This window comes from Oncorhynchus mykiss, chromosome 1 (assembly GCF_013265735.2).
Source record: "Oncorhynchus mykiss isolate Arlee chromosome 1, USDA_OmykA_1.1, whole genome shotgun sequence".
Classification (NCBI taxonomy): domain Eukaryota; kingdom Metazoa; phylum Chordata; class Actinopteri; order Salmoniformes; family Salmonidae; genus Oncorhynchus; species Oncorhynchus mykiss.
The window spans coordinates 46,657,588-46,670,758 of record NC_048565.1 but is presented as its reverse complement, the minus strand read 5'-3'; the positions used below and the strand labels follow the sequence as shown (position 1 = coordinate 46,670,758).

General features: G+C 43.4%; 1 protein-coding gene across 8 annotated transcripts in view; it reads right to left on the bottom strand.

The window, feature by feature from the left end:
• The window catches only part of LOC110524008 (neuron navigator 2), a 104,429-nt gene that overhangs the window by 66,105 nt on the left and 25,153 nt on the right, over positions 1–13,171 (bottom strand). For 7 of the 8 annotated variants that reach the window (XM_036978702.1, XM_036978728.1, XM_036978712.1 and 4 more), the window contains 2 exons: positions 10,255–10,363; positions 6,799–7,179 (listed from right to left, as the gene is read on the bottom strand). In XM_036978702.1, the coding sequence (XP_036834597.1) occupies positions 6,799–7,179; positions 10,255–10,363 (490 nt within the window). Of the gene's footprint in view, positions 1–6,798; positions 7,180–10,254; positions 10,364–11,362; positions 12,073–13,171 lie in introns of those variants that run through there. The other variant, XM_036978747.1, reaches the window with a different exon arrangement.

The window sequence follows — 13,171 nt, the reverse complement described above, 5'->3', positions numbered from 1 at the left end:
AGGAATGATGGGGTCATTGGTAACAGAAGGAGCAGACGAAGGACCAGGGAGCTGCAAGCTCAGTGTTTCAGGCGGAGGCAGAGTGAGAGGAAGAGGGGAAGGACATGGCAGTACAGGACAGGAGAGCCCCAGCACAGGAGGGGAGGGGGTGTTGTTTGCGGAAGGGGTAGGGGTAAGAGGAGGGGCCGGGGTAAATGTCTCGGGGGTATGGGCTGTGAGTCAGGGAGTAGCTGATTAGAATGATTTTCCTCAGAGCATCTTCCCCCATTAACTGGAGGAGGGATATGATTCGTTAAGGCCACAATAGGTCACTTCTTGGGCAACCCAACCAAATTCACATAGAAATGTGAGTTATTGATCTGTCATTCTTATTGAAAGCAAGTATAAGAAGCCGTAGACATGTTCTATGTGCGCTATTTCTATGCGGCCCATTCCTACGTTTCCTATTACTTTCGGTTTTATACACCAGCTTCAAACAGCTGAAAATACAATATATTTGGTTATGGAAAATATATTTAAAAGCGGTTTAGATGGTACAATTATTCTCTACACCATGACTGCTTTTTTTGTCAAATAAATTAGGCAAACTTTTAGAATTGTAGGAATCAGGAAATTACCCTCAAACTGAGCAAACAGAGAGACTATGATTACTCCCCAAAATAATTTGTACAAAAAATCCTTACTCTCTAAAAAGTTACTGTTTAAGCCAACCTGATTATGGGCTTTAGGTGATAACACTTCATAGTGAGTGATGAAAGAGAGACACCAACCTAAATTCAATATCACCTTTCATCTCAAAGATCAGGAAGTACCAATTACACGCAAGCCCCGGCAGCACTAGCATGAACAAAAGGCCCAGCATTTCCTCTGATAAGCAAAAGACCTAAATAGCAGCCACATTTCCTGGGACGAACTCTTTTGAGTGGTTCGAGGTGGACAGTGACTGATGTGACTGGAGCTATACTGTAGGCAGCTATTAAAGCAGAGTCAGACCAGTTGTTGACTAACCAGCCGGACAGGTAAAAACCCCTAACCGTTGTCAAAGGAGGGAGTGGAGTGGGTGCCTTATGCCTTCCTGTAAACAAAAAACAGCACCGACATGGGGAAACAAAAGACAAGTTAGGATTTTGAATTAACCGCCTGCTGCCATGAGACACGCCACAGCGGATGACTCATTGACTGGCTCACTTTGTTATTAAGGAATAACGCAAATGTAATTCAATGCAAGCAAACCAAGTACAAAGCAATATATTTACAAGCAGGTCAGTGGTATATGGTATATATATGTATATACACAACCCAAAGCACAAGTTCATAGAAGTACAAGTTCATAGAAGTATAAGTTCATAGAAGTATACGTTCATAGAAGTATAAGTTCATAGAAGTATAAGTTCATAGAAGTGGTCTGATGTTGGTCCCTACCACTTCAAAGGGCATAAACATCAATAACTTGAATATCTGCCAATGTTTAGGTTTTAGAGTTGCGTGCTTGCAGTGGGCCATCCACTAACTCTGGTTACTGAACAACACCGGTCGGTTTGAGCAGAGACAGTTAACCTGCAGCAGGTCACTCATTTGTACTAAGTCACTCAACTCTCGACCACGTCAGGCCTTGGTTCAAAACAGAGTGAAACCCAGTAGAGTTTAAAGGTCACGTTAGTATTAGGCCTATGTGTTAACCCAACCAGAAAAAAAAATACAAAATAGATTTAAAAAATGTTGTGAAATATTTATACATTTGAAATACATTCCAAAATATATAACAGCATTCATGTAAAAATGTATATATAAATATAGGTCAAATGTATATCACAATATATGTTAAATGGATCAGAAAATGAATTTAATGTATTTAAAAATACATTCTGAAATAGATTAAAGAATGTATTTTAGAATATATTTTCACATGCTTTTTCAAACCGCTTGTGTTGCAAAATGCGACATCTCACTGACTCTTAAGTAAGTCGTTTTTGGGATATCTGTACTTTACTATTTATATTTTTGACAACTTGTACTTTTACTCCACTACATTCCTAAAATAATGTACTTTTTACTCCATACATTTTCCTTGACACCCAAAAGTACTCGTTACATTTTGAATCCTTAGCAGGACAGGAAAATGGTCCAATTCAGACTCTTTTCAAAATAACACCCCTGTCATCCCTACTGCCTCTGATCTGGCGGACTCACTAAACACAAATGCTTCGTTTGAAAATGACTTCTGAGTGTTGGAGTGTGCCCCTGGCAATCCGTAAAAAAAAGTAAACATTTATAATCGTGCCGTCTGGTTTGCTTAATATAAGGAATATGAAATGATTTATACTTTTACTTTTGATTCTTAAGTATATTTTTGCAATTACATTTACTTTTGATACTTAAGTATATTTAAAGCTAAAGACCTTTACTCAAGTAGTAGTATACTGGGTGACTTCACTTTTACTTGAGTCATTTTCTATTAAGGTATCTTTACTTTTACTCAAGTACTGTAGGACAATTGGATACTTTTTCCACCACTGACCATACTTACAAATATAGTTAGGATTTAACAAAAAGTTTCACCTGACTGGTATCTTAGCAGGAAGAGTAGGGAACTATGGCACATTCAAGGACCTGAGGGTATGAGGTCAAATCCCGTTTAAAGGCAATCATTTGTTTTATATAGTACAGTATAAACTTCTGTCTTAATTAAGCATCCTAAATAATGCCATAGATTCAGTCTCTGAAAAATTGTAAACTTGAAGGCAAAAAAGGGAAGCATGATGTGAACTCGGTGTGTATTCCAACTGACGACAGGCTACTAAAGCCAACGACTTATCGCTGCACCACAGCGCTTCGATGAAAACAGTGGAGAAAGAAATACTTGTATCTGATCATTAAACACTGCTATTGAATTGTGAACAGAGCTCAGAGTAATGAACTGTTTTTCAGCACAATATTAGTGAAAGCCTTTGGAAAGCCTCAGTTTCCCATCACTAGCTGTTGACTGTATTAACGATGAAACTCCAGATGGCTCTTCAGTAGCACATGCACTTATGCCAGTCTCATTGCTCCTGCAGAACAGGCAGTGCACAAACGTAACCTTCAACCAGAGAACACAACATAACACATTAACTGGCATGACAATCCGTCACATGGTGAGGCCAAAAAGCACTACGACAAAGCCACACCCCCAACACGCCCTGCCTCCAAGTCTTCTAATAGGCTACTGCTGCTACAATATATTTTGTCAAAATTTGGCTTGGGCAGTGATTCCGTATATACCGTATACCAGGGTACTTGGAAATAGCCTGGGGCTTGGTTTTTCAAAAACCCTCAGTACCATTGAAACAAGTTTTTCCAATACATTTTTATATGTGTAGCTACACTTTAAGAAAATACCTGCAGTCAACTTGTGCAATATGTTAGGAGATAAAGCAGATCGTATTCTTCATTTCATCTGTCACATTATTTTACATTATGAAGCTTACCATACTGTAGTTCCCCAGGACAGTTGAGCCAGTCACACGTTTGTTTGTACATTGCACAATGGGAGAAAGCGGGAGCAGGTGAGTCCAGCTGTTTATTGACAGGGATCTGGGTTTACATTGAAAGTCAACAGTGTTTTTTTTGCTTCAATAGAGTGATAAGAGATGTGCAACTATAGATTTCCTTCACAAGTGCAACACATTAGGCAGAAAATAGCTTCATTGTAATCAGATGACAACAGAAGTAAATTAGTTTACAATGAAAAAGCAAGGTATTTTTTGGAAAAAAAACAACAACATATTTCTAATGTTTATCATAGAAGGAATGTAACCAGCTACATTTCCTCATGTTTTGCTTAAAGTTAATATGGCATTTTTCTCGGTGTAGGCTGGCTACACCGAGAAAGGCTACACATCAGTCAGAGCCCTGTCTTTTGATAGAAAGCCCATTTGTGAATTCTCATCTAAGTGGAGATGCGCGTGGAGAAGCGCAACTGAAGCACAACATTTGTTTGATGCTGAGCAGAAATTACAATAAGAAACATTTTAGATACGCGTTTGTATCTTTTTTTCCTGCGTTTAAAATGAAGAATTCTGCGTTAGGGCAACCCCTAAGTTTAACTTGCTAGTTATCTAAGTAAGTGGCTGAATTAATAAGATCACGGAGCATCATAGTGTGTTAGCTTTCTGCCGTGTTTGAGAAGTCAAAGCCCTTTGCATGAGTTATCTACAGCTGCCACGGCAGCTTGATTTCCTTGCGTTTTTCCTACTCTCTCTTCAGGGCCGTCTGCTTCTCCCCCCTATCTTCTCCTGAGCAGAGCAGGCAGGCCCGTTGCCGTAGAGACTCCCAGACACCACACAGACACAGAGTGTACACAGTACTCTTCTTCCTTCAGACAAGCATGCGTCAAAACTTTGTTCATTTGCACAATGCCTCTTGTTCACATTCGCTTGTAAATATCCAAACTCACCAAAAAATAACATTTGGTAGCTCCTACCTACATATGTATTACTTTTTGAGTTGGACTGCCTGTCTTTACAATTTGTTTATTTTCATTTGCACTAGTTAGCATATTTAGGTAGCAGCCTCCATGGAAATTCATTATTACTTGTGCAAATTTAGTTTGCATTCTGGTAATAGACAACCAATGGCTTTTTTGCGTTTTTGGCGCCCCCTTGTGTACTAAGCCAGTAATACGGTGAGAGAAGGACGGTATGATGATATGAAAATCTGCATACCGCCCAACCCTAGTCAAAATGCATTTTTTATTGCTCTTGACAAATTCCAAAAGCATACCAAAAGTACTAACATGCATTTAAATTACTACAAAAATGACTACAAACACAATACATTATCGGTCATGTAGTGACTCCATGTCTTTCATGCGCATATGACAAATAAACAAATTAACTTGATGAGAGAATTGCAATTAACGTCCAACGGGCAGAACTTAACAGGTACTGGGTCGTTCCACGAAATGAGTGCTTTTTTTGTTGCGTCCCTTTGATAAGTTAAGTAGAAATGATGCACCCATATAGAATTTTAAAAGCCAAATATATCGTGCCCTTAAAAATACACCACATGGAGAGCTCAATAAATCTGATTTTCAATATGAATAAAGACTAGTGCAAGTACTCTTTTTGGCAATTTTCTGGTGTTTTGGGGTGAAAACTGAGCATAACACGTTAACCTTGTTAACCATTGTTAGACAGGCTAGAAACGTGTGAATGATGACATTTTCTTTTGTGAATCTTGCATTCAATTGCCCTTCCCTGTTGCACACAACACGCTTATATTCCTCCTGTCACATGGGGATTCATGGCTGATTTAACTAGTAATTACCAGTTGGGGGGCCGTTCAAGTGGATTTTTACCAGATGTTCCCACTTCCCACTTGGTTACGAATGCACCAAAACACCGCTAACCAGCCACCGTATAATACCACTTATTAAAAGCACAAGACCTTGACATATTGTGGTGTGTTGTATGATGTATAGTTTTTGTTTAAATCGATAAAAATGAGAAATAAAAAATAGCAAATACAAGGCACTAGATTTCTTTTCATTATTTAATTAAGCTGGAGCGAGGCACTTTGCTATAGTCTTTTTTTTTTTCCTCTCGAGATGGGATAATCTTTTTTTTTTTTAATGAGGTTGAACATGTGCTATTCATGACAGAATGTAAAGAATGATGTGACAATTCAAATTTATATCACTTCCAAAGAGTAATTTAAGAAGCTGAATTAGGAACCACTTTGGCCACCCTGTAGACTCGATGTCATAGCCAAGCATTTCTGGAATATTGTCAGGCATTAAACGCATTTGAGCAAAAGATGCAAATATATCTACTGTACACGTATTCTTAAATACATTTCACATCGCCATGGAGACCATGGGGTACATGGAATAATTATTATTTGTTTCTTTGTATGGGAACTCGCACCCTTTGACAGGTGTGGTCGTCCTATCCTTTTTTTGACAAAGTGCTATCACATCACCAAGACATTCATAATGAACTTGCATAAAGCCTTTCCAGAGCAAGGACCCTGTCACCACCGACCTTCTCCATTGCTTCCGGATCCTAGAGGACAATCAGATAATAAGGACAATTGTGGTGAACAACATCCAAGTTCTCCAGCATCCAGTGCCGGTTTCAAGCTGACAAGGAGATGATGGTAAAGTAAACAGCCTATTTTGTCCAATTCCACTGAGATGAAACACACAGCATTCTATGTCATCACATCATCTACAGACATAACCTGACCTGCATTTGGCTCCGTGTCACATGACTTACCTCTTTGTGGAGACCTCTGGTTGATTGTGTGAGGTTGTTACCACAGAACCTCTCGAGGCCCAGTAAAGGAGAGGATTCAAATCGAAGCGGGACCAGCATTCTTTCTCTAGGAGTGCATGTTGCATATGAATAAGAGCTCTCACTTTCTCATGTCATCTCAAGGCTAAGAAGAATATTTCCCATGAGCTGCTTTCTCTCTAGCGCACAAAGGGCAGTTTATTTTTTTGAAATCAAAACTCTCTTCCCCTCTGAGAGCTTTCCAAATAAGACAGCATGTTACCAAGCTATCTTCCAAACGAAAGACGTTGCCTGATGTCTCAAGTGATCTCTCATCTGTCGTTCTCTCTGAGCTACCACTGACAACTAAGAGACATTAGCAGAGAGGACAGTCACACTCACAAGGAGAGAAGACAGAAACACTACCATCTAGTGACAAGAAAGCAGAAAACAGAGGTGGTCCATTCATAGCGGGGTTATTGCTCTTCCCCTGGTTGCTTTCGCCAGTTGAATACATAAAAGTACAGATGTCGTGTGCACTCACCCACTGGAGACTTTGTCCATGCGGAGATTCTTCCCCAGCACGTCACCGTCGCTCATGTACCCCATGGTCTCCATGGCGATGCCCTCCAGCTCCTCCGTCTTATCTGGCGGATCCAGGTCACACACACTGTTCCTCTCCTGGCCTGGTGTCTGCCCGCCGCGGAGGTAGCGCCCGCTCTCGGGGCTCACCATGCGACTGGCACTGTCCCGTGTTGCCACCTCATACCCGTTCCCCACTGAGGGGGCGTCGCCCGCCTGCAGACGGGGGCTGGAGGGGCCCAGTCGCCAGGGCAGCGCTGGGTTGGGGCGGGGGGACAGGTTGAGCATGCCTCTCCCGCTGACCTCTGTGGTGACGCTGCCGTCAAAGGTGGTCTCCAGGGTACTGGGGAGAGAGAGGGAGGTGAGGATGGGTTGAGGGTGGGGGGGTAAGATCCAGATTCAAAATTAGACAGACCCCTGCTGCGAGAGGCTGTGGTGAGTCAGAAGCCAGACATGAAAAAGTCCCTGTCCAGGGCAACGGGCTGTCACTCAAATAAATCAAAGGTTTGTTCAGGGGGTGAGTGGGTCAGGACAGGAGCCTGCTGAAACCAACAGCATAGCCCAGCATACATTTCAATATGTTGGTCAGATGCTGGTCAAGCTGGTCGTCTAGCTGGTCAAGCTGGTCTAACCAGCATGGTCAAGCTGATTATCGCTGTGTTTTGGACACTGGTGACCAGCCTTCGCTGGGGTTTGGACTAGAGGTCGACCGATTAATCATTAATGGTTGATGATATTACTAAGTTAATTAGCTTGTCCTGCGTTGCATATAATCAATGTGGTGCCTGTTAATTTATCATCGAATCACAGCCTAATTCAACTTTGCCAAACGGGTGAAGCTCATTCGTGAAAAAAGCACATTCGTTGCACAAATGTACCTAACCATAAACATCAATGCCTTTCTATGATTTGATATTTGATAGAGCAGTCTGACTGAGCGGTGGTAGGCAGCAGCAGGCTCGTAAGCATTCATTCAAACAGCACTTCACTGCGTTTGCGAGCAGCTCTTAGCAATGCTGGGATGCACAGCTCTGTTTATAACTTCAAGCCTATCAACTCCCGAGATTCGGCTGGCAATACTACAGTGCCTATAAGAACATCCAATAGTCAAAGGTATATGAAATACAAATGGTATAGAGGGAAATAGTCCTATAATTCCTATAATAACTACAACCTTAAACTTCTTAACTGGGAATATTGAAGAACTGGGAATATTGAACCACCAGCTTTAATATGTTCTCATGTTCTGAGCAAGGAACTTAAACGTTAGCTTTTTTTAACATGGCACATATTGCACTTTTACGTTCTTCTCCAACACTGTGTTTTTTGCATTATTTAAACCAAATTGAACATGTTTCATTATTTATTTGAGACTAAATATATTTTATTTATGTATTATATTAAGATACAATAAAAATTGTCATTGTTCATTCAGTATGGTTGCAATTGTCGTTTATTACAAATATATATACAAATTGGCCAATTAATCGGTATCAGCTTTTTTTGGTCCTAAAATAATCGGTATCGGCATTGAAAAATCATTATCGGTCGTCCTCTAGTTTGACCAGCCTTCACTGTGTTTTTGACACATACCAGCTTATGCTGGTGAGGCTGGTATGCTGGTGACAAAGCTGGTCCAGCATGGTCTAGCTGATCTGACTAGCAGGTCTGACTATGCCCATCATTATCATATTTCCCAGCATTCTCTATTGCAGCTGATTTTTAGAATTGTTTGTTTCAATATCTTTATTTGTTTGTTGTGTTTTTGCATGTACATTGATTCATTAATCTTATAGTAAACAAAGATTAATAACATGTTGTTTTAAAAAAATAATAATCTAAACTAATCCAATCTGTTAGTTGGACTTATCGCACCGGATACTGAAATGGTTGTTCCAGTTTAGATGGTTTGTGTCGTCTCATTTATCATACTTTCTAACCCTGGCAGACATTCTGCAAACATATTATGGGTGAACAAAAGTTCAAATTGTTGGATATCCCCACTCTGGCTAGATTACAGTAGGAATTAAACGTCACTTTGCAAGCCAGCATGATGTGACTTGATGCTGGTTTTGCTGGTGACCAGCATAAGTGTCCAAAACACAGTGAAGGTTGCTCACCAGCAACAACAAAAAACACAGTGAAGGCAGGTCACCAGCAAAACACAGCGAAGGCACCACGAAAACACGGCGAAGGCACCACGAAAACACGGCGAAGGCACCACGAAAACACGGCAAAGGCACCACAAAAACACGGCGAAGGCACCACAAAAACGCGGCAAAGGCACCACGAAAACACGGCAAAGGCACCACGAAAACACGGCAAAGGCACCACAAAATGTGGCGAAGGCACCACAAAAATGCGGCAAAGGCACCACGAAAACACGGCAAAGGCACCACGGAAACACGGTGAAGGCACCACAAAATGCGACAAAGGCACCACGGAAACACGGCGAAGGCACCACGGAAACACGGCGAAGGCACCACGAAAACACGGCGAAGGCACCACAAAAACACGGCGAAGGCACCACGAAAACGCGGAGAGAGAGAGAGAGAGAGACAGAGAGAGAGAGAGAGAGAGAGACATGAGATGAGCCACTTCAACATGAAAAGCTGCATTTACATGCCGTTCAGAGAGCATGTCAATCAAAACCCCATCAAAACCCCATTCGAATGCATATACTATGAACATGTTTGTCCTGGCTGAACAATCCTACGAGTTGAACTGAACTTTTCCCTCCCATATGATGCTAAAGAGTGTAGAAATGCTTTTGGCATTGTAGAGCAGCCCACCAGGAGTGCTTTTCATGTATGTTCTCCCCTTTTATCGACTCGGAAGACAAAAGCAGCTTTTAACCCAGTGCTGGCTGACCACGGGGGTCCAGTCAACCCCTCTGAGACGATTTTCACGGCTGGCCTCAGGACGAGGCGACTGGGCAACACATCAGATTCATCAGACCAGAGACAAAAGAGGATGCCTCCAGATCAACATCTGCTCTACCAGTCCAACTGCCAATCAGGCTAAAGCCTTTAGACCCCGAAGGCAGACTCTGTCATGTAGACAAGATGGAATCCAAATGGTTCACATGCTGCACATAATGGTCCTCATTTTGAACGCTTCCTTCCCACATCAATCAAAAATGAATGTCATGTTTTTGTTTCACCCTGCTGTTCTTCTGCCCTCGGTAATAGATCGACGATGCATTACAGAGCTTGTGAAGACCGACATTAAATGCTCCGTGGAGAGCACTTTGCAAAGTAAGTATCCAATCATGTTTGGGAAGTGCGGCGCCAAACCACTCAAATAAACCTCTCAGTCCATAAAGAGCATCAGAAATGACACACACTCGCACTCGCATAAAATGGGTGAGTAATGAGTGACACACACAGATGGTGCTGAAGCAAGGTCAGTGATCTACCTGTGGCTGATCTGGGTTCCCCTCAGGCTGGACATGGTCTCTTCCAGGTTCTGCCTCAGATCGGCAATGTTCTTGACCGTCCGCAAGCGCCTGGCCTCAGGGTCTTCACCTAGGAGTGGAGGGGGCGGGTCTGTTAGAGACAGCCTACCTGAAACAGCTGCTACGTCAAACCACACACGTGGCACAGGCTCGCCAGGACAGCCTCAGAAATGTGCATCTTTCCTTCAAAAGGTACCCATTAACACTTGAAACAGACCATTCACAACAAGAGGGTCCCAAACGTTGCATTACCGTCCTGTAGCTCCTTCAGGGCCAATCAGAAAAAATATACATACAAAAAAACGGCATATGAATTCTCGGTGCTTTTTAGGAAAGAAAACGTTGATAAAGTTCTTACGATCAGTCAAAACAGTTGCTGGGAAGGAGAAAAGCTTGGCCAACTAACTCACCCTTTTTCCAAATAAACATGAGCAGTAGGTGAGTGGAGGGTGTTACTGGGCAGATTGAAATGTATTTGCCTATCACACACACACACACACACACACACACACACACACACACACACACACACACACACACACACACACACACACACACACACACACACACACACACACACACACACACACACACACACACACACACACACACGCTGCCGTGACATGGAAACGTGGGCTGGAGAGTTGAGGAGCACTACCAGTCAAGGCATTCCAGGGGGGCCTTGAAGGGAACACAAACGAGCCCATTCACAGGGCTAAACCTCTACAACACCACTAACTCCTTACAGGCAGCCCTTTGATGGAGGGATTGTGTAACTTTTCTCCCGTTTTAACGCTGACCTCCCTTGACCAAGTCCCGATTCACGTCAGCTTCACTGAGAAACATAACGGTGAGGGCTGACGGAATGTTCCGCCGGCAGAGTAACGGTAACATGCTCTGAATGCTTTGAGAGCATGAACAAACTTTTGCTATGCGAATGAAAAAAGCCGCATCTAAGTCCGAGAGGTCTGGGACGGTAAAGGAAAGCAGCCCTGAAGACCACATGCAGAGGGCAGTGGAGGGGGAGGGGGGGGACGACACACGCATGCACACATACACAAGCACTTACTCTCGTGTTTCTCATATATCTCCAGCATGGTGAGGAGGATCTCCTCGTTGAGTTGAGCGATGCCGTCCCAGACACAGGTCTGCTGCAGGTGCACCTGGTACAGCCGGCTCTGCCTCCGACTGGACACATAGTTCTCCTCCCAGGTCACATGCTTGGTTCTGACCTCTGACGTCCTGGCTGTCTGCCTCAGGGTCACAGGGTCACAGCTCTCGGCGCCCTCTCTTCCTGGACTCTCCAGAGTCTCCACAGAGGTGTTTAGCTCAATGGCTGGTTGTCTAGTTTCGTCTGGCGTTGGTCTGGTGGGGATGGGGATGTGACAGGCGGGGTGGCTGTGCTGGCTGGAGCCCCTCAGGGTAACACTACCCAGAGACAGTCTGGTCCTGGTTCGGTCTCTGCTGTGTCCTACCTCTCTGCCACTGGCTCTGCTGGGTGAGGAGTCATTGCTGCTGCCATTCTTACCAACACCCTCCTTGTTTCCGTGAGGAAGCATTTCTTCTCTCTCCCTGTAGTCCTTACTAGGTGCTCCAAGTCTCTGACACAAGTCCTGTCTGATATTGACACATCCTCTCCATGACACGTTAGGATTCGGATCGGAACAGAACGTAAGTGAGTGCTCGTTTTCTTGAAAATCCTTCGGCCTCGAATTGACAGAGAGAGAATGATGTCGCTGACACAACTGCTCCAGCGTTGCCCACTCCTCCTGTGGCGACTGGTTTGTCTGGAGAAAGGCCTCTCCAGCCATCCACAACGCACGCACGCACACACGCACACGCACACGCACACACACACACACACACACACACACACACACACACACACACACACACACACACACACACACACACACACACACACACACACACACACACACACACACAGTGTGGTGAGGAGCCTTGGCAACTCCATGACATCCACAGCCTTTAACATGCAGATGAGCTTTTCCTGTTCCATTCAGTCAGCCCCTGGCCTTTTCTCTCCCCCCTGGCTGCCATGTTAGACACAGAGACACAGATTCCGGGCTGGGGCTGCCTCAGGACAAAACTCCATCACTTCACCAGTCAACACCAGGGTCAAAACAAGCCTCTCTCTCCACACTCTCTCAACGAGTCTTGCAATTCATACAAAGCTCAATGCGAATCCAGTGTTTCACTTTTCTTTATTTTTCCATCTCAATATTTTTCTGTTTCCTGTGTGGCAGCAGAGCAGCTCTCCAAATGAACAGTACCAACCAACATAAACCCACTTACTTCCTGGCTGAGAAACTAAGAGTTTCCAATAACGTTTTTTTTTCCACAGTGCTGTTAATTGAATTCAGACAGACTTTGTGTGGGCCTGCCAAATCATTGTGAACTTTGAGACAATATCTCTGATCCATTACGAAGAGGCTAAAAAGGATCCACAGGGAACTGAGGCTTTTGCCCTCCATGGTGGCATTTTGATTCAGTCCTCGCTATAGAGTACTGACATGTATAACTGGGAAGAGAGACCCTCATTTGTGCCTGGGAACAATACGAGGCTGAAAAAAATGGTTTCCATGGACAGGATCCTTTGATGCTAATGAGAGTTAGCTATTTATCACCAGAAACCGATGCTGGCACTAAGACTGCACTCAGTGAGCTGTAGAAGGCCATAAGCAAACAAGAAAATCCTTTAATGCAGGAACTTAAATCTGTTTTACCTGCTTTCTAACAGGACGTCACAAAACACTCAAGACCACCTGTATTCCACAAACAGAGACACATGCAAAGCTCTCCCTCGCCCTCCATTTGGAAAATCTGACCATAATTCTATCCTGATTCCTGCTTACAA